The sequence below is a fragment of the Rhineura floridana genome, chromosome 2, assembly GCF_030035675.1.
Source record: "Rhineura floridana isolate rRhiFlo1 chromosome 2, rRhiFlo1.hap2, whole genome shotgun sequence".
Classification (NCBI taxonomy): domain Eukaryota; kingdom Metazoa; phylum Chordata; class Lepidosauria; order Squamata; family Rhineuridae; genus Rhineura; species Rhineura floridana.
The window spans coordinates 112,765,326-112,793,309 of NC_084481.1; the positions used below are offsets into that span (position 1 = coordinate 112,765,326).

Below are 27,984 nucleotides of genomic sequence, written 5' to 3' on the forward strand. Positions count from 1 at the left end.
AAAGCAAGTGAGAAAGAGACAGGCCATTGGTCTGATCTTGCAGGATTATTCTTATGAGAAATTTGAGAAAATATTAATATGAAGAAGGAAGTGGTGAGGTTTGGAGGTTTCAAAAGTCAACATTAGCCTAATATTCTTCTGATTGGAGCTTCACCATTGGGTTTAACTGGAATGCAGTCACATTTACTCTGGGCTCTGAGAAAAACCTCTGCTTTATGGCTGTTAGGGGATTGAATATGTATTTAACGTTGGGTTTTCTGTAAATTATTCTGTCTCCCTGACACACAAATGGAACAGGGCAACTGTGGTGTTAGAATTTTTCCTTTTGTCTTGAATCCGAATACTGGCTGAAACAGCTCATCATAATTAGATGCCTCTCAGCAGCTGTGGATAACCTTGAAGATTGCACTGGGTCCCTTTATTACCCTTGGCTCTCAGCTGCATTGTAAATAATGTCTCATTAAAAAATGAAAAGCTTTGTCTTCCAGAATTAACTTTATAAAAAGGTTACACTCTACATCCTGAAATGTATCTCTGGTTGAGCCTAGTGCTCTTTCCCTCCTGCACTTAAAAAAATAATTCTGAGGAATTTGTCAAAAGCTTTTAGTAAAATCAATGTATTTGGCTTAATTGTTTGAGTTTTCTGGGAACTAATCAGTACTGATACTTAATGACAATAATGTTTCTGGAGGGAAAAATCAGAAAGGGGTTGAAATTAGAGTGAAGAGGAAATATTTATTCAGGGGGAAAGTGCAAGTCTGTGAGGGCTTAGCACATGTTTGAGCAGGTTGTTAGTGAATCACTGTGGTCATTACCACTGGCTTGCAGTTAGCAAAAAGGTTTATCAGTACTGCAAATTTTCAAACACTCCTTCCTTTAGTAGAAGGTTAATATGTAGTGATAGAAGAGAATATTGCTTATAAAGTACAAGATCAAGGAGGATGAGTCATTTTTTATATAGGTGCATTCCTCCACAGGTTCATCATCATTTTTTTAGCTTTGTGAAGGAACCTGCCTGCCCTCTTAATTGATGTATTGTGGACATCTGCCAGTTATATGCTGGGCTGGGAGGATTGTTTATGGTTTGTAAGAACTAGTGAAGACTTGGCTGAGGATCTGCCTTTTACCGTCTTTAACTTTTTCCTTCTCTGCAAAGTCTTCTCTCTAGTTACCATTGTCTGCTTATGCCAAGTCACTTTAGCACTGTGAAATCATTTCCTTTCTGAATTTTGATTAGTGTGTTTTTGCTTTCAGAAATTCTTTAACATTTTGTGATACAAGATGTCTAATACAGAAGTAATATAGTATATTATATTATATATCTTTACATAGACTCACTTCACATGTTGCAATGAGCCATACTCTAAAACAAACTATGGTTTGATGTGAACAAGCAGCATGCTAGTGCATGCTGCTCTAAAGTTCCAGGCAGGGCAGGCACCAGAGGGAGGCCAGGTTGGGCCCTGGCTGAGGGCCCCTGCAGCCCAGAGAGGCCCCTGAAGGACCACTCTTTAGGGTGGGTGGGTGGTGCTCCTGTTCTGTGATCTGCGGCAGCATCAGGTCCTGCAATCCAACCCTGCAGCTGATAGGGGAGAGAGACCTACCAGGCAGCTCCCCAATACAGACAGCGAGGGCTTCAATAAGCTTTTGCTCATGCCCCAATTACCTCTCCTGTCAGTGTGAATGCCATACATGCTGTGCACACATTCCTACCATCACCCAAGATGGCAGTGGGGGTCTTCCCTAAGGGGCTGAGGCCCCCAGTGACATCTTGGTTGATGGCAGGCATGCACGCTATGTGCACACATCATTCACACGACACGAGAGGTAGGTGGGGTACATGGGTGGGCTTATTAGCCCTATGCCGCCTATATGGGGGTGTTGGGGTATGGCGCTGTAGGCCCAGGGCAGGCTAATGCCCAAGGGTCCAGTCATGCCTGGTGCCAGCCCTGGTTCCAGGGACACTCCTCCCCCACTCCTGCTGCTGACATGTCACAGAGAAAATAAGCCAGAGTCTGGCTTCTCACGTCATCTGAACCTGGACTTGTGGTTTATTTCTCTCAAGGTTGCAATAACATGACAAATCAAACTCTGGCTTGTTTGGTCCATGGCATGGTAGCAGCAGGGAAGAGCACCATGGAAACATATTATTTTAAACTATGGTTTAATGTGATGTACAAACCGGGCCATAGGCATTTCTTTAGAATAATAGATGTGTAGTCCAGGATAATTCCTAAATAAGACCTCTGCAAGCTGCAGTATCAGGGCCAAATACAGCTTGCCAACTACATATTGTGGCATTCCATGTGTAGGATTAAATATTATTCTTTCTGTTCTCTTTCATAAGGTGATAAAATCAGGAAGTTTTTCATGCATTTCTGGCTTTATAGTTAGTGGCTGGTGGGCCATGTTTCACCTGCCATAGAGGTCCCAGAATTTATTGGTATTTCTCCCCTTATTAGGATGAGAATTATGGTTTCAGTGCTACTTTGGAGTAAGGGTTTGTATTGCACAATCATAAACAAAGTAAATACAAAGCTGTCACAGAAATACTAAAGTACATTAACAATTCACTGTAAAATCCATCACTTCCAACTTTTCCTCCAGCTATATGCAGACAATTATTTATTTGGCAACGAGCTCAAAGTGACATTCAGTATAATGTAATTGTTTCAATTATGGAAAAACATATAGAAAAATGTGGAGGGTTTTTTCTTGTGTGCATGGTTGTCCTGTTTTTGGAAAGAAAAAAATCTAAGAACATTTTATTTCAGATGGTTTTTAAAGACCTTTAGTGTATTCTTATGTGGTTTGCTGTTGTGTTTGTTTAATGCATGCTACTTTTATTATGACTGTTATTTATTTGTGCTTTCTGCCCCTTGAATGTCCAGAACCAATCTGTGTGTCTCCACTGCATTAGGACATATGCAAAATCAATTTCAGATGAGCCAGAGAAACATGAAGAACAGGAAACACAAATGAACAGTGCATCTCCCCCTCTTGGTTTTTTTTTTGTGTGTGTGTGATATTCAGAGCTGCTCTTAGAGTGATTTTTTAATTGAATGTTTAATACTACAAACTCCCTTAAGCATTTTTTGGAGGAAGAACCAAAGGAAGTTTATAAATAGATAACTGCTTTCAGAGCTTCGTAAATTGGCCATAGGAGCGTGATCATATAACTTGACATAGCTGTGACATAAATCACATATACCAGTGTGCGTTCTGGAAATATTGTGTGAAGTAAGTGGAGTTGGCCCTAGTTAAAGTACTAAATGCAAATCCCATGAAATGCCTTGCTACTATATCTCAAAGTTGCACCATTGTAGCAGCCTGAAGGGAAACTTCTGAAGTGTCCCCTCTTCATCATTCTGTTCCATGCTACTGTGCACAGGATGACAGTGGCTGTTTCTGGCTGATAGCTACAGAAAACCATGCTAGTGTGCTGATCAGGTTAATGCGCTGGCTTAAGGGATCGGTGCAACTTGAGACAACTAATCTTGCGGATAGTATATTGGAAATGTGACTGATGCTATACTTCTGTTTCTCCTCCCTCTTCCTCCTCAGGCATCATAATATTGCTTCATAGGACCAAATCTTTAAACAGTGAACTACAGCCATGTCTATCCTTTGTGGTTATCATTGTAGTTCAGCAAATGGTAATACTAAATATTAATCAGAGGTGAACAACTGCTATGAATTTCTGACACTCATATCAAGTATCTCCTGTTCTAATCTATATTCCCAAACAGACCCCTCACGACCCACATGTTTCTCTTCTGTGTGCATTGCACAGAGGAATTTGTCAAGACATGAATGGCTGATTCATAGGTGGCCCTCTAAATATATAGTGAACCTTCTCTGCCCAGAGACTTTCATCCCTAGGCAAGCCAATAGGGGCAGTGCTGGCTGAAGTACATACTGTTCCCTCTTGTCTTTAAAGGAGAATTCCTCAGATCTCACTGCCTCTGTTTAGTTATACAACACAGCATTAAGATACCTTCCCTGTGAATATTTTGCTGATACCGATTACTCGCCACTGAGCAAATAGGTCTTTTCTTTTCTCCATTCCACTCCCTGCCTTCACAGGCCATCTCCCTCTTCAGCTGATCTGCACAGATTAGCTGAGGAGGAGGGCTATATGCATGTGTGTGTACATGCCCTTGGTGTATGTGCATGTCAGAGTGTGGGGAGGCTACACACATTTTGATCACACCCACCCCCGACATATGACACCCAGAGGGTGACAAAGGGTGAATGTGGTCTCAAAAGTTTAGCAGAGAGAGAGAGAGAGAGAGAGAGAGAGAGAGAGAGAGAGAGAGAGAGAGAGATTAGCTGGATGGCTGGATGGGTTATATCTTCCTGTTTGGAATGAATTCTAGTTGGGGATTGAAAATGCGGTGGAAATCTGGTATGCTAACTTGGGCATGCAAATTTGTCTACAGAATTTCAACTCCAGACTTCTGCCATCTGTACCTGAAAAAGGAGGTTTGCAAATAAAAGGAAAATGCCCCCTTTTAAAAAAACATGGAATGAATAATACTTGTTTTTATTCTCCTAAATACATGTGTAGTTATGTGTTTCCTTGGGTTTTAAAAAAAATCATTTTAAAGTATTGCTTTGGTGCTTTTACTTATTCTTCTATTAATCTCCAAGTCTTGACTACATCTGGGTTGGAGAATACTGTAAAGTGAAAAAGATTCTGATCTGAAACTGATCATAGTATTAAAGGGTCTAAAACTAATTTTAAATACATGAGGAAGATTTTTAAAATAATTTTATTTTAGACCTCAGCTGCGCTTTTAGTGCTAAAGCTTTGAAAACTCCTATAAACTGATGGGTTACCCTAAGCCACAGTCCTTCAACTTTGGGCCCCCAGATGTTGTCGGACTACAACTCCCATCATCCTTGGCCATTGGCTAAGCTGGCTGGGGTAGATGGGAGCTGTAGTTTGGCAACATCTGGGGACCCAAGGTTAAAGAACACTGCCCTAAGCCCTAGGATAGCCTTTCCCAACTAGTGGGCCACCAAATGTTGTTGGACCACAACTCCCATCAGCCTCAGCCAGCATTTCCAATGGTCAGGAAAGATGGGAATTGTGGTCCAACAACATCTGGTGGCCCGCTAGTTGGGAAAGGCTGCCCTAGGAGCAGCCAACCTGGTACTCTCCAGATGTTGTTGGACTCCAACTCCCATCAGTGCCAGTGGTCAGGTATGATGGGAGTTCTAGTCCAACAACATCTGGAATCCACCATGATGGCAACCCCTGACAGCTAATACTCCCAGACTATTTCAAACTTGTAAATGACATGTTTCATACATGTGTAATATGTACTTCAGCAGTTGTTGTTGTTATGTGCCTTCAAGTTGATTTCGACTTATGGCGACCCTATGAATCAGCACCTCCAAGAGCATCTGTTATAAACCACCCTGTTCAGATCTTGTAAGATCTGTGGCTTCCTTTATGGAATCAACCCATCTCTTGTTTGGCCTTCCTCTTTTTCTACTTTCTTCTGTTTTCCCCAGCATCATTTTCTTTTCTAGTGAATCATGTCTTCTCATGATGTGTCCAAAGTATGATAACCTCAGTTTCATAATATTAGCTTCTAGTGATAGTTCTGATTTAATTTGTTCTAACACCCAATTATTTGTCTTTTTCATGGTCCATGGTATGCACAAAGCTCTCCTCCACCACCACATTTCAAATGAGTTGATTTTTCTCTTATCTACTTTTTTCACTGTCCAATTTTCACATCCGTACATAGGGATCAGGAATACCATGGTGTGAATGATCCTGACTTTAGTGTTCAGCGATACATCTTTGCATTTGAGGACCTTTTCTAGTTCTCTCATAGCGGCCCTCCCTAGTCTCCTTCTGATTTCTTGACTATTGTCTCCATTTTGGTTAATGACTGTACCAAGGTATTGATGATCCTTGACACCCATTCCATCTTTCTTTTCTATTTGCCAGTCTTTGTCATAAAATCAATATCCAAGGGGAAAAAACAAATTGCCATGTATTAGTTTGCTTCACTGTGATGTCTAGGGGAGGGGGGGCTGGGGTCCTGTTCTACAAATAGTGAAACAGTATTTAAATATATGTGTGATCATAAGATGATTGGGGGGGTTCATGTGCCTCCACTCTTATGCTATACTCCTCATATTGCTGCTGGTTAGACATCTTTGCCATACCAAGGGGTTCATAAATCTTGGCTTGGCTTACTAGCTGTTGTCTGTTTGCCCTCACTACTCATTTCTCTCACTGCCCCCAAAGTTCAAGAAAAGGCAGGAATTCCACTCATTTGCAGTGTGGTATGAGGAAGGTTAGATAAAGGAGGAGTCTCTTACCCTGTTTATGAAGTTCCTCAGACTGCTGTGAAAGTGATAGAAGACTCAAAGTCCAGAGCACTTGGGAGAGATGCAGAGTCTTGTCTCACTCATGCACAGCTTTGCATATGAAAAGACAGGGAAGGAGAGGACTCCTGCCATTTCCTTTCTTTCCCCAAACCTCTGTGCAACTGAGGAGCTTGTCAGAGGCACCTCAAAGTTACTCTCATTAGACACTTTCCCCTCGGTATGCCCTTCTTTCAAAATTGTCGGTTAGGAAACTGAGAAGGTATGCATCCTACGATTGCTGAACATATCTTGTTTCATTTTAAACTGTTTGTTGTGCACAATTTTTGTATACTGTTAAGGATTTGGAAAGATGAACATCAACTAAGAAAAAGGAAATGCAGTCCTCATGAACTAAATGAAACCAAAAAGTCTTAAAGAAAATTGTTGCATTCTACAGATGCAATAATGTCTGACAGTATGTGTGCTGTGTACAACTTTCACATAATTTTTGCAAATAATGTCACCAATATATCATAAGTTATAGGAGGAAAATTTAGATGGTTGTAGAGGAAGGGTTGCTCCAGGCAAGCCACAAACTGTGCTAATTATTTTGGGATGTTGCATTGTTTCTGCTTGTTTTCTGGAATATAGTGATAGATGCCCTTGCTTCAGATTCTAATTTTTTAATGTAAAAGAACCCTTGTTAATTAATACAGCTCTTTTTATTTTAAAGAGTTCTAAGATCATTTAACTTGCTAAAGAAACTGTTGGTGACTTTCTTTTTTTAAAAAAAAAGCTATTGTGAAGTCTGAAATTGGCAGGCACTACTTTCATTTGCTGCTAGGAAAAGATCTGTATTGTGTGTCCTGTGTTACCTCTTCCAGATTGTAACTAGATACATTTTGTGTTGTGTTACATTTCAGGCAGCTGTTCTTGATGTACAGCCAAAAAGTACATGCTCATATGCTTAACATCTAGACAGAAATGGGACTTGTGCTGAGCTGGCTGCCTTTGCTTCACACAGAATTAACCACATTAACTATTTTGTCATGAAAGTAGTATTCTGAAAGTTGTAATTTTTTTTTACTTGTTGTTTAGAAAACTTTGGGTTCAGCATAGCCTCATGCAGTTGATAACCCTGAATTGCATTAGTTCATAGGTACTTTGCAGTGTTTTTTTCCTGCTTGCCAGTGGCTTGTACACTAGAAATCTTGCTTTCCTTCTCTGGAGAGAATCCTCTGTGTGTGTGTGTGTGTGTGTGTGTGTGTGTGTGTGTGTGTGTGTGTGTGTGTGTCCCTCCCCCCTCTCTCCCTCTCTCCCCCCCTTTCTCTCTCACACACAGAGTTATCCTTTGAACTTCTTTTTTTTTTTAAAGTTATAGCTGCTGCATACCTTTCTGTTCCTTCTACAGATAGTTACAGTGTAAAGGTTTGGCCAGTTGCAGAAACCACTGAGGGAAAGTAAAACCATTTCCCTGCCAAACTTGTGAGAGCTTGCTCTGGATAGAGTTGCTCCCATCAGAAGAGCTGGAGGAAAGACAGGGGAGTGCATATGATAGGCTGTGGGAAAACTTCCAACTGGAAATGCAGCACTGGAATTCATTGGTGCCAGATATGTGGGCTCTTTGGGGCTCCTGCCCCATCTGGTAATCCCAAGTCCCAGTAAAGACATCAAAGGAAGTGTTAGCTCAGAGGGGAAATCAGGGGTGTCCCTAGTGTTTTTATTTTAATTTTTGGATGAGGGTGTGGCTACTTTTTTCAGGCTGGCAGAAGTTGTGTACCCTGCTCCCCCCACCATGCCATAACACCCAACAAAGAAAAGCAGTCTGCTACTGCATACCTTTCCTTTTCTTTTGCTAACCAGCTTGAGTGAAGCACTTACAGCAAACAAACAAAAGAGCCTCTTGTTTCTGCTGGCTGGTTAACCCTTTCTTGAAATTCAAAGGTTCAGTATTTTTTAAAAATCCAAAATCATTTTCTTGTTTTACTTTTAAAGACAGGAATCTTGTTCTCATTTGCCTTTTTCCTCATCTGGTGTTCACTGAATGGAGGTTACTGCAGGATTTTTGGGGGCTTCAGGCTGGGATCTCTTCCAGGCTTCCAGTCTATCGTTATTCTGATGAAATTTATTTCAGAGTCTGTTTTTAATGCTGTGGCTCAGCCCTGGAACTCGTACCACACCATCCTTTCTATTTTTACTCAGAAATAAGTCCCAGTGTGTTCAAAAGGAACTTTCTACCTAGTAAGTGCATTTAGGATTGCAGTATAAGACTTGAACTTAGTGGGACGTCTGAGTTGAGCCCTGTTAGTAAGTCTGAATCTACCTTTGAGTATATGCAGAGTGTTGAGGTATGGTCACAGCAATCCCAGATTACATCAGGGATTTGGAGTGAAGGTTTCCCAAGCAAGCACCATTGACTTCCCAATAGTAGCAGCCCAGATCAGAGTGTCGTTTTTTCACCACTGAGTAACCACAGCCAATCTATAATCACCTGGCATTAGATGTGATGTCTTCCAGAGAGCATGAGTTCCAAGTGGACTTGAGCCAATCTAATAAAGAACCACCATGTTTTGAAGTGGGGAGTGGCATTTTGCCATAATCAAAATTTTAAAAGGGATTAAGAGATTTCTCATTACCTCCTGTAGATAAACTAAAACAGTTGAAAGATGTGTCTTCCTAGTTTGTTCTGGAATTCAGCATTTCCTCTTCCATAACTAATAAGCAGCCATTTGTTTGTTTGTTCATTCATTTTGTGTGAACTGAAAACCAGGAGTGCTTTTCAAAAAATCATATCCTGCATATAAAATTTGCTCTATTTCCCCCCTTTTGTTAAACTGTGATCAAAGTGTTGTCCATTTGGTGAAACTTTTCCAAAACAATAGCCATTGAATTATATACTCAACCTGCAAAATTTGACACAATGTCAAATGGGTAAGTTTCCAGCTGAAAACACAATGTTTATATCTGAACTCCAGTTTTATGAACCTTTGCAGAAACACATACAAAAATAAAGTTAGGTCATGGCAAGTGTTACAACAAATAGTTCAATTTCTGCTCTGTCAAGGTGTTTTCGTGAAACTGAGTGAGAACTGACTCTTAACTACTCATTAAAGGTTCTGGAAATGAACACCCAGATCAGATTTTTAAAAAAGACTGTTTTATAAAAAACAAAATTTAAATGCCATGATTTCCATTATTATATATAGCTTGTTTAATTTCAAATGGCAATTAAGCTCAAAGAATTATGAGCATGAAAAATACCTTACGTGGTGTTCTTTAGTATGGCAACACTGCAGCTTACTAGTAAGACCATTTCTTCCTCACACAAAAAAAGCCCAAGCTAATCTTCATTCCTGGAGGGCAAAACCACATGTTACCTCATGAAATGCATATTTCCAAAAACTTGTTCCCAGCACTATTTATGGGTGTGTTCAGAAGTATACTCAACACATTTTGGTTCTCATACAACCTTCTCTCCTTAAATCAAGCTGAGGACAAATGGTTTCTTCTGGTTTTGAGCAGAAGCCAGATTTGCACAGCACTCATTGGGCAGCCCTTGTGTGTGTCAGTCACAAAACCACATCCTCTTTTTCTAGAGCAGGGCTGTGCACAGCTCTGATTGGCTGGCTGTTTTGTCTGTTACTACCTCCTTTTCAGAGCAGTTTTTAAAGTGCAACCCTCCCTCCAAAAAAAACTCCCATCATCTGCTGCAAGCAGAACTCTGCCAGTCACAAGTCTAGGGGCCTGTTCAGATGCCAATATAATCTGGATCTGAGGCATTTTGCAGATCCTTTTAATTTGGACCGTTTGCATGAAGTTTTTGCCAATGTGATTACATTCAGCTGCTTTTGCCTTTAACTCCGGATTAAATTGATGCGACAAAAACCTGAAATTGCTTTTAAAATCCGCACCTGCTTCGGTGCGTGTATTACCTTTGAAGCGCCTTTTTCGCCTGTGCAGTTTCTTCGCCATTAGATCCTCTTTTTCTCCGCCCCTTTAACTCTCTGGGTGTCATTTTGTTTCCTGCTGTTGACGAAGCAACTTCTGGTTGCTCTTGCCTTCCTTTCTCCCGCTTTCTCCCACTTCCCCCAATACATTTCCTCCCCCGCTCCTTTAAACAAATTCACATTCCCCACCCCTTCATTCTCTCTCTTCTGCAGCGACACCAACAAGTCCTCGAGGGTAGCAGGGGAGAGCTGAAGTTTGGGAAATTCCTTCCTGGCCGCCAGAGAGGGAGACTTCAGCCTTGGCCGGGTCTCTCGCTTGAGCTGTGGGGTGGTGGGGTCCGCAAGCCGCTACATGCCGCTCTCTGGAGCTACACCCAGGCTTGGAGTGCGTGCAGCCACGGTGAGAGGAGGCTGGCGAAGGCACCGCTGGAGTAATTTATAAGCGCCCAAAAGCGCAGGGGAAAGGGGAGCTGCCTTGGTGTCTTAAACAGTCAGTGCTTCCTTTAGTAGCTGCTTTTAGTGTCTCTCTAAAGATAATTGTTTGGGGGTTTTTTGTTTCCCAGAACGCATGCTGAGGCTTGTCCCGGGGTGCCAAAGGCACACCAATTTCACACAGGGACAGCCTAACAGCCACGGGTGGGAGCAGGGGGATGGGAGAAGGCCTCTTTCAAGGGCCTATTCCTCCCTTCATTTAGGGAAACACTGCCCATTCCCTGCCTCCGCAGTTAACATTCTAATTTGTGGGCGCAGCATCAAGGAAATGTTGATAGCAATAAACGCACATGCGTGTGAATGCTAAAAAGAAAAAAAGCCAATTTATTCGTAGTGAGGGCAGAAGTATGTGAGCTGTCAAAATCAATCGAGATGGAAAAAGCAGCATTTTTAATGTGGATCTTGGCTCATATGTGAACCAGCCCTAGATCCAATCCTGTATCTGGGAGAAACAAACACAAACTCAGGTGAAATAGCTAGTTTTAGGAAAAAGAAGCCTTTCTTCTGTTTGTAATCCTTATTGTGATTTTTTTTAAATGCAGGATTTGCCAGTGTGGATGGATGCATACCTACCCACAGAGGCCTTCCGTGGTGCCCCCCCCTCCAACTGAAATTAAGCTTGAAAGAAACATTCTGTTGTAGCCAATAGAATAGATTGTGATGTGTGTCTGGTACCCACAACAGTCTCTGTGGTTTGCAAATATGTCTATGGATCCCAAAAAGTTTGGCACCCGTGTTTTATTGTACAGCATAGGCTGAGGATGCAAATTCTGTACTGTATATACAGAGAGCAGGGTATGGAGGGTCTGTTGTACTTTGGGGTGAGCAATGCATCAGCCACCACAGCACATTCCAAATGTTCCACTCCTCTCGTTGGGGCATGTGGCATTCCAGGCATGCATGCTGTGCCTGCCAGAAACATGAGTAAGCAATTCAAGGTTTGGGGCTTGTGTCAGTCATTACCACGAGAGGGGGAGTGACAGAGCTGTCCAGTACCATTTTGCTTCCCGAGGCGCAAAGGGCAAGATAGTACCCCACCCTTTCATTCCATGTGACCAGCTGGTCTGGCAGTTGAATCTTGCTGTTTCAGCACCAGTGGAGCAGTATTTTTCACTCCTCCTGAAGTCAGTAGGCTAGCTAAGAGGGTGCAGAGCAGGGCACATGGCACACACAGCTATGTCTTCCAAGACTTTGCTGTTGATCCCTGTCTCCAAGTACCCCAAGATGGCCACCTAGCTTTGCCTAATATTAGGGCTGCCCCTGTGGAAGACATTAAACTGAATTTTGTGGCAAGCTGGGTGGGAGTGAGCAGCACTGAGCATGCTAGTTACCCACCTCTTCCCTGGCCCCTGCCCGCCCCCAAGCAAGGGAGGCTGCTGTCTCTGAGAAGCAAGTGGGAACGCTAGTGGAAGGAGGGAGAACATCAGCGTAGCATGCTCCTTCTTCCAACCTCTCTTGCATCCTTATGCACAGAACCTTCACTTTCATACCCTTATCCATGTGTGTGTGTCCAATAATAGGCACAATCCAAAGGAGATTTGATGTATTCAAGTCCCACTGAAGTCAGTGCAATTTAAACATATACTTAAAGAACTGAAATTTTTTACTTATTTATTTGCAATGGAGCTTAAGCATGTTTAATACTGTCTTTTAAATTTCTGTAACCTGCCTTGGGGTCTAATAGTAAAGGGTGGGCAATTCATAATAATGATAACAATAACAACTTTCTGTGAAAGCTCTGGCTTCCCATTTGCTTCATTGAAGAAAAATGCTGTACTCATCTATGAGGGTTCCTTGTATCACATACAGAGTATTAATTCCCTTGTAGAACAGGGAAACTTCTGCATGCACAGGGCTCGCCATGCCCATCAGAACCATTGGACTGTGGTCAATATTTGTCAGATAAGTTACATCAGGCGCCTTTTAGTCTTTAGGATTGCAATCCTATGCACATTTACTTGGATGGATGAAAGCCCTGTTAAATTCATTGAGACATCTGAATAAACATGCATAGGATCAGACTTTAAATCCTATAAATGCCCTTAAAAATACACCTTAAATATCTTTATTTTAAAAATTGCACTGGAGTAGAGAATCAAAACACAAACACTCATCTCTTTATTTTATTGGGTATCTTTTCCTGGCATGGCCACAGGAAAAGCTCAGGTCATGGCCAGGGCATGTTTTTCTCTAAGAAACACATTGCAAATCATATCATTTTTTAAAAAGGAAATGCTGTGAGACACACAGTTAATTAAATTGGATTAGCCATGCAGCAGCTCTTCACTCACTGATTCACTTTGCTATATTGCTTGTGGCTGAGACAAGGCAGACTGGTGTAGAAAATTCTCAGTCTTTGTGTGTGGGGGTGGAGGTGATGGTGTGGTTGTTCTTTCTATTTAGATGGGCAGAATAAGTATTATAAGTAGGCCTGGATGTTATGACAAATTATCTAGCAGACTTGGCTCTGTCTCTGGTGATGAGAGTAGGGCAGGGAGAGGAAAGAGAATTGAGAGAGAGAGAGATCAAAAGAGAGACCGAAAGAGATGTGCTCTTCTTGTGGCCAGCACCTAAGTACGCTATGCATTCCTGGTGCAAGAATTATGCACTCTTTCACCACATCCATAGTCAACAGTGTTCTTAAACGTTTAACACTTTAACATATAGGCCTGCCCACTCTTTTCTGCCTCTCTGCAGTTGACGGGAAACTAGTGAGACATCCATCAGGTCTTTTGTGATTTCTGTCTATCAGAAGAATCATCATTGGTTTAATCTAACCTCTATCAATTAAAAATAAAATTGAATTAGAGGGCACCATGCTGTCTACCTCTGCTGTATTAGATGCAGCAATAGTTCCCAAAGATGGCAGGAGAAGCTGGAGGTCATCAGAGCAAGCTTCCATTATGTAGAATTAATGAGGCCTCAGCCTTAGCTCTTAGGGAAGTCACTACCAGTTCCATCTTTGCAAGGACATCCATGCCTCAGATAAAAGGAGTACAAGTAGAATTTCTCTCTTGGTATATATGCTTCAGGAGATCGTCACTAAACTGAGCAGAGTACCCATTGCATATTTCTCAAGTTCCTCTGTTAGAAACAGCCGCTCCAGTTCCATATTTTGCCCTTTAGTCTATATTTGTCCTTGGTTGCACAACACACTTATCAAGGTATACCCAAATGACCTGGTGATCCTTTCTACTTCCTGGATGAAGACATCCAGGATGCACTGCCTACTCTTCAATATCTGGACAATAGAAGATTTGTTGTCAACAGAGCAAAAGGTCCCCTCCATCCAGTGCAGGGAACCTTCAGCCTGCAGGCCAAACTTGGCTTGCCAGGTCTCCTCATTTGTCCCACAAAGCTTTTTCTGAAACCATGCCCACCTGCCCTACACTATTTGTAGCAGATAGTGAATAATCACGATTGTTTTGTGTTGAGCTTTGTGGGGCCCACAGAAAGTCATCTTTGTGAAGTACAGGTATACTGTCTTGTATCTTGACAATCAGAAAATAAACTACCACTGTTCTTTTTTAGGTGCAATAAAAATAAATTATTAGATCAGTATCATACAATGCATGCTGTCCCCATTGTTAGCTTCTTTCACCTAGATTCTTTCCCAATGGTAATTTTGCACAGGCATTCTGCCAATGCACATCTTGGACGTGGTCGTGAACTCCATCTAAGATAGAGTTCTAGTAGAAGATCCCAATGGCAGCCTAGCGTAATCACTGATATTATCAAACTGCTGCTGTCTGCACAGGGGCCAGAAAGGTATTGGCATATGGCCCAATCTCATATAGTATGAGCTTCAAACAGTCCCTTCTTCTTCATCCTGATGCATCGCAACAGCAAGACAAGATGCTCACAGACAATTTCTCCTAGGAAACTAAGTGAGAGGGCCATACAGGAACTTCTCACTAGCATGAGGCTTACTTCTGTTTTCCTTACTGCATTGATTAGGGTGTAACCCTGCCCTCTGTGTTGTGAAGGGCAGGATCCAGAGGCTTCTTGTGAAGTGAAGTAGAAGGAACGGGAATGAGGGAATATGTAGGGTTGGCCTTCTTTTCCTTCTTTCCCACCCCTTCCCATTCAGCTATGGTATCCTCTTTTGCTAAGTGACAGGTGAGGAGACTCCCACCTAGGTTGCTGGGTGCCCTGCATCACCACGGCAGCTCTTTCTGTCAAGGCACTTACTGCTGCTCCCAGCTGGCGTAGTGTATGTGGGTCATGGGATGCTGGGTGCCCCATGGCGGAGAGGAGAATCTTTTGCATTACTGTGTTCCTTTCACATCCGGAACCTCAGTGTGTTGCCTTTTGCACACAGCAAGCAGAAGTGCATTCTTTGAGAATATATTTCAAATTACAGTAGACGTTTTCTCTGTGTGAAAAACTTGTATCGCTTGAAAGTATTTTAAGTTATTTTAACTGGGAGGGGGGCAGATTGGGAGCCAGGGAGAGAACATCAGACTTTATAAACAATAGGAATTTAGCACTCTCAACATTAGATTGACATTGTCAAGGTAAAACTGACAATGTGCTTCCAGCTTATAGTATGATTTAGTTCATCTTATGCTGTGAATGTAATCCTTTTTTTGGAAGCCTATCTGGAAAAATTGAACCTACTGTAGTACTTCAGCTGTTTATAATCAAAGAAACATATGTTTAAAAGAGCTAGAGGGCCTTTATAAACTATGTGTGCAAATTACCTTTGGAATTGGTTTATTACATACAGTTGTTGAGACCATTGCTTTGGGTATCTGTTTTGAAGCATTGTTATGAATTAATTACAACCTTTTGATACATTTAGCTTCGCTTAGGCCAGTTAATCAGAGGTGTATGTAACTTTTGCAGCCAATGAGGCTGCAGTAATTAGTGTCTAATGTTGCCTTTGTTTCCCTAGTGAATATTGCTTCCAAAAATAGAACAGAGCCCAGTTAGCAATAATAATGCTGTTTTGGTTATTCTAGCACTTCCCTACTCCTTCAGGCACCCCTCCCCCCCAAATAAAAAATAGTAATGCAGTATTTGAACTAACCAGAAGGCAGTTCAGCAGGGAATTTCTCTTAGGGAATATGATCTCTCCTTAGGGAGTATGCTGTTCATTCATTAATATACATAGAAGAACAAGCCTTGCTGAAGCAGAGCCAGCATGGCTTCTGCAAGGGAAAGTCCTGTCTCAGTAACCTATTAGAATTCTTTGAGAGTGTCAACAAGCATATAGATAGAGGTGATCCAGTGAACATAGTGTACTTAGACTTTCAAAAAGCGTTTGACAAGGTACCTCACCAAAGGCATCTGAGGAAGCTTAGCAGTCATGGAATAAGAGGAGAGGTCCTCTTGTGGATAAGGAATTGGTTAAGAAGCAGAAAGCAGAGAGTAGGAATCAACGGACAGTTCTCCCAATGGAGGGCTGTAGAAAGTGGAGTCCCTCAAGGATCGGTATTGGGACCTGTACTTTTCAACTTGTTCATTAATGACCTAGAATTAGGAGTGAGCAGTGAAGTGGCCAAGTTTGCTGAGGACACTAAATTGTTCAGGGTTGTTAAAACAAAAAGGGATTGCGAAGAGCTCCAAAAAGACCTCTCCAAACTGAGTGAATGGGCGGAAAAATGGCAAATGCAATTCAATATAAACAAGTGTAAAATTATGCATATTGGAGCAAAAAATCTGAATTTCACATATACGCTCATAGGGTCTGAACTGGCGGTGACCGACCAGGAGAGAGACCTCGGGGTTGTAGTGGACAGCACGATGAAAATGTCGACCCAGTGTGCGGCAGCTGTGAAAAAGGCAAATTCCATGCTAGGAATAATTAGGAAAGGTATTGAAAATAAAACAGCCGATATCATAATGCCGTTGTATAAATCTATGGTGCGGCCGCATTTGGAATACTGTGTACAGTTCTGGTCGCCTCATCTCAAAAAGGATATTATAGAGTTGGAAAAGGTTCAGAAGAGGGCAACCAGAATGATCAAGGGGATGGAGCGACTCCCTTACGAGGAAAGGTTGCAGCATTTGGGGCTTTTTAGTTTAGAGAAAAGGCGGGTCAGAGGAGACATGATAGAAGTGTATAAAATTATGCCTGGCATTGAGAAAGTGGATAGAGAAAAGTTCTTCTCCCTCTCTCATAATACTAGAACTCGTGGACATTCAAAGAAGCTGAATGTTGGAAGATTCAGGACAGACAAAAGGAAGTACTTCTTTACTCAGCGCATAGTTAAACTATGGAATTTGCTCCCACAAGATGCAGTAATGGCCACCAGCTTGGATGGCTTTAAAAGAAGATTAGACAAATTCATGGAGGACAGGGCTATCAATGGCTACTAGCCATGATGGCTGTGCTGTGCCACCCTAGTCAGAGGCAGCATGCTTCTGAAAACCAGTTGCCGGAAGCCTCAGGAGAGGAGAGTGTTCTTGCACTCGGGTCCTGCTTGCGGGCTTCCCCCAGGCACCTGGTTGGCCACTGTGAGAACAGGATGCTGGACTAGATGGGCCACTGGCCTGATCCAGCAGGCTCTTCTTATGTTCTTATGTTCTTATTTGCAAGGAGAATGCCAGTCCCTATTGCATTTTTCAGTTTTGCTTCCATTCACATGTAATCAAATAGGCACATTGCAAATTTAATTACTGACATTTGGGACGTGTCATGTTTGCTTTCATATATATATCATATATATATATATATATGATATATATATATATATATTAGAGAGAGAGAGAGAGAGAGAGAGAGAGAGATCCCTCGGGGAAAGGAGGAGGTACCATGCCAAAACCCTAGCTGTGACCATTTATATACATTTACCAGAATCAGTAAGATAAAGCATTAGGTGCCTATCCTGAGCAAATTTTGTGTGTTGGAAAAGAGACTTGACACCCTGAACCTAAGTGCATGGAGGTTAAGGTCTCTTAATTTGTGTAGAACTTGCTTCCAAGTATTGACTTTCCCCCCTCCTGACATCTTTTCTATTTCTCTTTTTATTCTTTGTCATTGTTTAACTTTATCTTCTTGTTTGAAGCTTGTTTTCCTTTTCTAAGATCTTGTTCTGCAACTTCTTAGCCTTGTACTTTCTCTCTCTTTCTCCCCAGCAGGCACATTCCACATGATAGATTACTGGTGGATTCAACCTTGTTTATATAAAAGTACTTCATAGTCCTGCCAGACAGCTGTGCTGGCAGGTCACTTTGAAAGACCATTCATGTGTATTGCAAATGAAGCCTTGGAGTCTGGTGGCACTCCTGCCATCTGGAACGGACCAGGAATTAAATAATTGCATGTGCTTCTTGAAAGGTGGTAGAATTTGCTTTTAGCTGCACCTTCTCTTTTCCACTTCCCAAGTTTCCAAAAAAAAAAAACCAAAAACCCACCGCCAGAACTTCCAACATAGCAAACATTTGGGAACAAAGACTTAACTCTCCAACTGCTTACGTGGCAGCATATTCTTGAGTTGAAATGTAGATTTATTTACTCAAGGCCAGAAGAAAAGAGCTGAGCAAGGGCTTCTCTAAGGGGCATTGTATCTAATATCAAAAACATAAGCTAACTCTGGTTTATTTACGTAAATGCTACAGCATGTCATATAAATGAAAGTTAGCATTTCATATTTTAGGCACAGCCTCTTGTCTATATCATGTGGTGTTTTCAAGTAAGTCTTCAAAAAAATTCAGCCCCTCAGCAGGATCACTCTTGCTAATATTGTGCAAAGATCAAAAGGTTTGCGTTAGAGTTTGGATTTATTTTATTTTATTTTTTTAGATCAGGGGTATTTGTGTTTTTTTAAAAGAACCTTGCACACTGACATAAGATCTATATAAGACCAAGCTGATTTTTTTGTCCGTGCTACATCTGTAGATTACTAGAAGTAACATTATCATATAGTTAGTTCTGTAACCTTTTAAAAACATATTGAAGTTACACAAGAATAAAAACCTTGCCTTATGCATTTCTCCCCTCAGTATCCATTTTGGTGCACTGTGCTTTATTTCTTGTTTTCAAAAGAACTGGTTGTTTTACTGCAAGACTGGTGATTTATGGCTGGTAGGATGCATTCAGCCTACCAGCTCATTCCTCTGGAAAGTTTATCTTTTTTTCCACCAGAACAAATGGGCTCAAATTAACTTTTCCCGCAGGAGCTACATGTGCCAGGGCAAAGGCTTCGGTGGGCAAGATCCGTGCAAGATCCACTATTTAGAGAGCCCTTGGGAGACATATCGCCCTCTGGAGTCCTTTCGGTGCACCACTATCACCCTTGTCCATTCACTTCCATTTTCTTCTGGTTCCAATCCTTGTGGCCACACAGAGGCAGGAGTGTAGTGGCAAATTCAGAAGGTCAGGGTCCTTTCATGATAGTCACAGCCACACACCTTCACAGTCACACCCCTTCTACTATTATTTAAATAAATGTAAATGTACTGCCTTCAAGTCGATTTTGACTTATGGCGACCCTATGAATAGGGTTTTCATGAGGCTGAGAGGCAGTGACTGGCCCAAGGTCACCCAGTGAGCTTCATGGCTACGTGGGGATTCGAACCCTGGTCTCCCAGGTCATAGTCCAACACCTTAACCACTACACCACACTGGCTCTCCCAAGATTATTTAACCTTCTAAAATTATAGAATAATCTAGCCAGGCTTTAATACTACTGTCTGCTTCTCTATCACTGTCACCATTTGACTGTTCTTTCTCACTACCGCTATTGCTTAAATTGCTGAATTCAGCGCCTACATGTTGTCTCCTGCTGCTACCAAACTGCTTGATTATGGAGGTGGGATGCTGTAATCAGGATTCACTGTCTCTTCTTCTGCAGTTACAAAATTCTTTCTCTCCACAACTTGGCTTTTTGAAGAAGGAAATAATACAGGCTTGCTTGCAGTTGACACTCATTGGAGCCTATATAACTGACCCCAAAAGCCCTCCAGCAAAAAAGACTCTCCCCTTACCACTCTCTTTCTTTTGGGTTTTTTTTGCTGTTGGGTTAAGAAAAGCCTGTTTTTCTAAACTGAAGAAATTCACACTCTCTAAGCAGGCCTCACACTCATTTTGCATAGGAATTTGTAATCTTTTGAAGGTTGCCACAGGTAAGAACAGATTTTTCCACCCCTTCCACACATACCTAGAAAGTTAGAAGAAGACAAGGTTTTAGCTCACTCAGGCAGTTTTCATCATCATTACCACCACAATTATGCTATAGGTTAATTAACTTCCTTTGCTGAGTTTCCCTTCTTGACTGCCATACTAAGACTCAGAGTAACTACATTTGGGCAGAGCTTATGAGTTTCAGGAGGAAACTTAAACATGGAAATTCCTGATCCTAACCTCTGGTGTTGTCTGCACCACACACACATTCTTAGGCATATTTATTTGCATTTCACCTTACCATGCACAACACACATATATACAACTTCATTAAAAGCTGATGAAACGCCATCATACGCACACTCACCCACTGAATGTGTTTTTTTCCTCTTTTCCTCCTCCCCTCCTCCTGGCTTTGGACTGGAACAAAACCACACATCTTCCCTCTCTCCCCTTTTTTTGCTGCTGGGTTGAGAATGAGATTCTTGTTAACACCTTATCTCACAACAGATGTTCCTAGGAGCCAATCTACACGAAATGGGAGTGTGTTTGCTACTGAAAAGAGTCTTCTCAATGGCTTATTCACCTCGTTTCAATCTGATTGGCTCCAATCAGCAGAAGACAAGGAAGCATGTTAGAAGACTCCCCTCAGTGGCTAACATACTCCCTTTTCATTCTGATTGGCTTGTAGGGCATAAGGGCCTTGCTGAGACCTGACTCCCCCAAAAGTAAGGGTTCTAAGACACCCGTGACCCCAAACAACTACCCCTGGCCAAAAGGAGAGATGAGCAGAAACTGCTGCTCCTTTTCTTCACTCCTAACACTGATCACTGGTGAGCAGGCAGTGAAAGCAAGAAGGGGAAGCATCAAGAACACAGCAGTGATTGCCCATGCTGGAGCATGGGCCTTAACAGATGCTCTACAGGGCCAGCCCTCAGGTCAGGCCTGGGCAGTATGCAATCTGACAGCCTGTCCCTGTATTCAGTTGATTAAAAATTAAATATTTAGCATATGACAGTCGGAAAAGATCCAATGGATCATACCCCCATGTTCTATCATGGATCTCACGTAACTAAAGAATCTTTGGAAAGAGGGATCAGATAAATTATTTCTTTTCTAATGGTCATCTTCATGTGTGTGTATGCGTGGGAGGGTGTTGTATCCCTCTGAACATCAAATTTTTTTATATCTACATGTGTGAGGTTTTTCCCAGTTGCCAGGCAAATTACCTGGCAAATGATGGGAGTGGAGCAAGACTTTGTGCTCCTTGAAGAGGCTGGTTTTTTTAAAAAAGTGTGCATTTGTTTCCTAGCGTGGGGCAAGAAGTTCTCTCGACCTCAGTTCTCCATCTGTATGTGGGAAGAATGCAGTGGTTCACATAGGGGTATTTTGAGGAGAACCATGGTAAAAAAAGGACAGAATTTGTAAGCAGGGAACAGCGGTGGAAGGTTGTGTGTTACGATGTTATGATTGAGCTTGCCTTCAGAGAGGTATATTTCCAAATTCCACCTGTCATAAATTCATTCTCTCAGTTTCAATTCTCCATCTGTAAGGCACCAATATAGCAATAACATATTACATGAGTGTTTTTTACAGCAAACATGATAAAGTTTAGAGGTCCACATAGATCATTGGCTAGAGAAATGTAGTCGGTGACCAATAGCTTCTGGCAGATTCTATAACAAGAGTGGCTGACCTATGGCTTCCAAACAATATTTGGCCCCCAAGAGCTTTCTGTGACCCCCCCAGACCCCTCACCTCAAAAATATTTGGCAGTGGTGGTGGAGTTTTTTGTTTAAAAACAAGTTTTTTAAACTATTCTGTTTCCCACTTGAGGGCCAGTTATGGGTTTTCAGCAGCCCCCAAATCCCCTACCCCCCCATCAGTATAAGCAGCATCACCACCATGTTTTATAAGCTGTCTACCAGTTCCTTATTTAGAAGCACTTCTGCAGTGTTTGGAAACCTTCATTTACATCACTTCGTTTGGCTTTGCATTTCAGCTGTTCTTAAGGACAATCAGAAGATATATCTCTTCGTGAGCCATCAGAGCCAGCCAAAGCAATCAGAGCCAGTCATCAGATAGATAGCACGAGAGAGTGAGCAATACCTGTAATTGCAAGCAAAGGGGAGACTGAGTGGCAGCTTTTAAAACAAAACAACAACATTAATAATACATTGGTGGTGAATTCTTTCCTCTCTTAGCAGCCACTACATGATTTTGAGCATGAAAGAGCGGGGACACTTATAGCTCGGTGGTCACTGCTTTCTTCAAAAATACCAGTGTTATGAAGTGGCTGAAGTGTTGGACTGGGACCTGGGAGACCAGGGTTCAAATCCCCATTTAGCCATGAAGCTCACTGGGTGACCTTGGGCCAGTCACTGTCTCTCACAGGTAGGTTGTGGGGATAAAAATGGGAAGGGGAAAACCATATTTGTATGCCACCTTAAGCTCTTCAGAGGAAAGGTGGGATATAAATAATATATAATAAATAAAATAAATGGAACTGTTAATTAAACACAGCTAGCAACTCATCAGAAGTTGCTTAATTATTAATGAATTAATGTGATACGCAATTGTGAAACTAATAATGAAATATGAATGAATTGATATATGCATACATTACTGGAAGCATCTTCTGTGTGAGGTGGGTGAGTAAGGGGAGCTGAGCTGCATATAGCTCAGTGATTGGTCAGTGATCTCTTAAAGATAATTTTAAAGATGTTTTTAGTATTTTTGTTTGCCGCCCTGGACTCCTTCTGAGAGGAAGGACGGCATATAAATTTAATAAATAAATAAAGGACTAATTTAATAATGAATAATGAATGAATAAAAGTGACAGAAAAAGGATAAGATTCTAACAAACAAAGCTGAACACTGGTATATGCTCATGTTTGAGCCTCCTCACTGGCAGTGAAGGTGGTGAAGGAAACTTACTTCTCTGCCTCCATTGCATCCTCAGCTTGCCATCCAGCTGAGCTGTTTAAAGTGACTAAGGGCAGGGCCGGATTATCCATTAGGCTTAGTAGGCTGAAGCCTAGGGGCCCGGAGCTCTTGGGGGCCCGTGCATAAGCAAAAAAAAATTATAATATAGAGCTTCCGAACTGCCTGCCTTCCCCCTCTTCACTTACCTTTTTCTCCGCTGTTTTTTGCGGTTTGCCATCAATCAAGACGGCGGCTGAGGTTCCCCTAAGGGGCTGAAGCCTCTGCCGCCATCTTGATTGATGGCAAACCTGTGCGCGCAGTGCGCACAGCTGCAAAAAAAGTGGAAAGAGGTGAAGCAGGGGGGAGGGGATGGGATGGGATGGCGGGCGGCTGAGAAGCTCCTGTCCTGCAATCCCTCCTGCGTCTGTTTCTGCGGATCGTGGAAGGGGAGCGAAGGGGCCCAGAGGAGAAGGGGGCCCCAAACACCAATCAGCCTAGGGTCCCTCCTCAGCTTAATCCGTCCCTGACAAGGGCTTATTAAATACTGGCTCTGGGGAGGTAGTTGTTGTTATGTGCCTTCAATTACAACTTATGGTGACCCTATGAATCAGTGACCTCCAAGAGCATCTGTCCTGAACTACCCTGTTCAGATCTTGTAAGTTCAGGTCTGTGGCTTCCTTTATGGAATCAATCCATCTCTTGTTTGGCCTTCTTCTTTTTCTACTCCCTTCCGTTTTCCCCAGCATTATTGTCTTTTCTAGTCAATCATGTCTTCTCATGATGTGTCCAAAGTATGATAACCTCAGTTTCATCATTTTAGCTTCTAGTGACAGTTCTGGTTTAATTTGTTTAACACCTAGTCTTTTTCGCAGTCCATGGTATGCGCAAAGCTCTCCTCCAACACCACATTTCAAATGAGTTGATTTTTCTCTTACCCACTTTTTTCACTGTCCAACTTTCACATCCATACATAGAGATTGGGAATACCATGGTCTGAATGATCCTGACTTTATTGTTCAGTGATACATCTTTGCATTTGCGGACCTTTTTTAGTTCTCTCATAGCTGCCCTCCCCAGTCCTAGCTTTCTTCTGATTTCTTGACTATTGTCTCCATTTTGGTTAATGACTGTGCCAAGGTATTGATAATCCTTGACAAGTTCAATGTTGTCAACTTTAAAGTTACATAAATCTTCTGTTGTCATTACTTTAGTCTTCTTGACATTCAGCTGTAAGAAGCTGCTTTTGTGCTTTCTTCTTTAACTTTTATCAGCATTCATTTCAAATCATTACTGGTTTCTGCTGGTAGTATGGTATCGTCTGCATATCTTAAATTATTGATATTTCTCCCTCCAGTTTTCACACCTCTTTCATCTTGGTCCAATCCCGCTTTCCGTATGATATGTTTTGCATATAGATTAAACAAGTAGGGTGATAAAATACACCCCTGTCTCACACCCTTTCCGATGGGGGACCAATCAGTTTCTCCATATTCTGTCCTTACAGTAGCCTCTTGTCTAGAGTATAAGTTGTGCATCAGGACAATCAGATGCTGTGGCACCCCCATTTTTTTTAAAGCATTCCATAGTTTTTCATGATCTACACAGTCAAAGGCTTTGCTATAATCTTTAAAGCACAGGATGATTTTCTTCTGAAATTCCTTGGTCCGTTCCATTATCCAACATGTGTTTGCGATATGATCTGTGGTGCCTCTTTCCTTTCTAAATCCAGCTTGGACGTCTGGCATTTCTCACTCCATATATGGTAAGAGGCTTTGTTGTAGAATCTTGAGCATTACTTTACTTGCATGGGATATTAAGGCAATAGTTTGATAATTACTGCATTGCCTGGGATCCCTTTTCTTTGGAATTGGGATGTAGACTGAATGCTTCCAGTCTGTGGGCCATTGTTTAGTTTTCCATATTTGTTGACAAATTTTTGTCAAACTTTGGACAGATTCAGTCTCAGTAGCTTGTAGCAACTCTGTTGGTATGCCATCTGTTCCTGGTGATTTGTTTCTTCCAAGTATGTTAAGAGCAGCTTTCACCTCACATTCTAAAATTTCTGGTTCTTCATCATACAGTTCCTCCATGAATGAATCTGTCATCCTTGCATCTCTTTTTATAGAGTTCTTCAGTGTATTGCTTCCATCTTCCTTTTATTTCATCTCGGTTGCTCAGTGTGTTCCCCTGTTGATTATTCAGAATCCCTACTCGTGGTTTAAATTTCCTTTTCATTTGTCTAATCTTTTGGAATAGGGCTCTTGTTCTTTCCTTTTTGTTGTCCTCTTCTATTTCTATACAATAACTATTGTAATAGTTTTCTTTGTCTCTATGTACTAGTCGCTGTACTGTTGGATTTAGGGTTCTGACCAGGTTTCTCTCTCCTCTTGCTTTTGCTTTCCTTCTCTCTTTAACCATTTTAAGAGTTTCTTCAGTCATCCATTGAGGTCTTTCTTTTTAACTAGAGGTATTGTCTTTTTCATTCTTTCCTGATAATGCCTCTGACTTCACTCCATAGTTCTTCTGGTTCTCTGTCAACTAAGTTTAAAGCCTCAAATCTGTTTCTTATTTGATCTTTATATTCTTCTGGGATGTTATTTAAACTGTATTTTGGCATTATGATTGCTTTGTTGTTGTTCTTTAGCTTTACTCTGATTTTTGATATGACCAGTTCATGATCTGTACCGCAGTCTGCTCCTGGTCTTGTTTTCGCAGTAAGTATGGAATTTCTCCATCTTCTGCTACCAATTATTTAATCAGTTTGATTCCTATATTGACCATTTGGTGATCTCCATGTACACAGTCATCTTTTTGGTTGCTCAAAAAACGTGTTCGCAAGAAACAAATTATTGGCTTCACAGAATTCACTAAGTCTTTCTCCTGCTTCATTTCTGTCTCCTAAGCCCCATTTTCCCACAATTCCTAGCTCTTCTTTGTTCCCTGCTTTAGCATTCCAGTCCCCCATGATTATCAGCACATCTTGTTTTGGTGTGTGATCAATTTCCTCCTGTACTTCTGCGTAAGATCTCTTCCCTTCTTCTTCATTTGCCATTGGAGTGTAGACTTGGATGATGATAATAGGTCTCCCATTTAATCTCATTGATATCACTCACTCAGACCTTGCTTTGTAGCTCCTAATTGCTTTTGCTACATCACTTCTCATTATTAAAGCAACCCCATTTCTTCCTAATTTCTCATTTCTGCATAAAATATGTTGTAGTTGCCCGATTGAAAATGTCCCATTCCCATCCATTTTAATTCACTCACTCCAAGTATTGTAATGTTGATACATTCTATTTCTTGCTTGACAATTTCTAACTTTCCCTGGTTCATGCTTCTCACGTTCCATGTTCCTATTGTATGCATCGTACAACTCCGGACTCTCCTTTTGCATCTGTGCACATCAGCCTCTGGGCTTCCTTTCGGCTTTCTCATTAGTCACAGCGCTAGTTGTACTTGTCCTTTGTTCTTCCCCAGTAGCTTGGTGAGTGCCTTCTGACCTGGGGGTCTCATCTTCCAGCACTATCTCGTGTTGCATTTTCGATACTCTGTTCATAAGGTTTTTAGTAAGAGGCATTCAGAGGTGGTCTACCATTGCCTTCCTCTGAGTTTGGATGCATCTTAGTCTGGTGTCTCAGCTTTGACCATTCTGCCTTGGGTGCCCCCGCTAGGAGTCTAGCCTCTTGGTCTAGATTCCTGATGGCATTGCTCTCAGCTTCTTTGACACTCTCAAACCCCCTCACCACATTAAGATTTGCATCCTAAAGGGGGGGCAGGTGGTAGAGCCATCTAAAGCCCACTGTGACATGTTTGCTAAGCATTTTGAGGATAAAAACACTTCCATCCACTTGGATTTGGGCTCCATTTTTGGTGCTCATGATCCAAGTGAGGTGTCTGGAGCACTTTCTTGTCTGATGTCGTTGGATGAGTTTCAGTTGCTGCAGCCTGAGGACGTAAGCAAGGTACTTGGTTGGGTCTATGGAACCACCGTGTCTTAGAGCCTTACCCTTCATGGCTGATAAAAATCTGCCAAGGAGGTGATAGCTGGGTGGGCCAGGGAGATAAGTAATGCTTCTCTCCAAAAAGAAGTGGTCCCAGGCTTCCTCAAGTAGACGGTGGTAAGACCACTCCTGAAGAAGCCTTCCCTGGACTCAGAAGATCCTAATAATTTTAGACTAGTAGCAAATGTCCCATTTCTGTGCAAGGTTCTCGAGAGGGTGGTTGCCAACCAGATCCAGGTACTGTCAGAGGAGACTGATTTTCTAGACCCATTTCAGTTGGAATTCAGGCCTAGTTTTGGTGCAGAAACTGCCTTCGTCGCCCTGTACGATGACCTGTGTCAAGAGAGAGACGGGGGGAGTGTGACTCTGTTGATTTTCCTTGATCTGTCAGCAACTTTCATTACCATCAATCATAGTATCCTTCTGGGGCAACTGTCTGAATTAGGTATTGGGGACACTGCATTGCGGTGGTTCCATTTTTACTTGGATGGCTGGCTCCAGAAAGTTGTTCTTGGGGAGCACGTCTCGGCTCCATGGGCTTCCCAGTATGTGGTCCCACAGGGGTCAGTTCTGCCCCCCATGTTGTTTAACTTTTACATGAAACCGCTGCATGGGTCATACGGAGTTTTGGAGTGCATTGTCATTAGTATGGTGATGACACACAGCTCTTTTTCTCCTTTTCATCTTCTGCAGGTGAGGCAGTAGATGCGCTGAATCAGTGCTTGGTTGTAATAATGGACTAGATGAGGGCCAATAAACTGAAGCTTAATCCAGACAAGGCTGAGATGCTTTTGGTGGATGGTTCCTCTGACTGGCTGAGTGGTGTGTGGCCTGCTCTAGATGGGGTCACACTCCCTCTGGAGGAGTGAGTTCATAGTTTGGGGGTTCTCCTGAATCCACTGCTGTCGTTTGAGGCACAGGTGGCCTCAGTGGCGTGGAGTGCCTTCCATCAGCTTAGGCTGGTGGCTCAACTGTGACCCTATCTGGATAAGGATAACCTGACTATAGTTATCTATGCTCTGGTAACCTCAAGGTTAGATTATTACAATGCTCTGTACGTGGGGCTGCCTTTGAAAATGGTTCAGAAGCTTCAATCAGTGCAAAATGCAGCTGTGTGTCTGTTTATGGATTCAAGGCAAACAGAGCATATAACACCTATGCCATTGCATTGGCTGCATATATGCTTCCAAACTCAAGTCAGAGTGCTGGTTTTGAC

The 27,984-nt window shown here is 42.1% G+C and overlaps 1 protein-coding gene across 5 annotated transcripts in view; it reads left to right on the plus strand.

The window, feature by feature from the left end:
- Positions 1-27,984, plus strand: part of KCNQ1 (potassium voltage-gated channel subfamily Q member 1) — a 507,266-nt gene that overhangs the window by 228,496 nt on the left and 250,786 nt on the right. Inside the window, exon 13 of one of the 5 annotated variants that reach the window (XM_061610167.1) lies at positions 11,315-12,067. The exons of the other annotated variants lie outside the window; for them this stretch is intronic. Coding sequence (XP_061466151.1) covers positions 11,315-11,414 — 100 coding nt within the window. The 3' untranslated portion in view covers positions 11,415-12,067. Of the gene's footprint in view, positions 1-11,314; positions 12,068-27,984 lie in introns of those variants that run through there. 5 annotated transcript variants of the gene reach the window in all.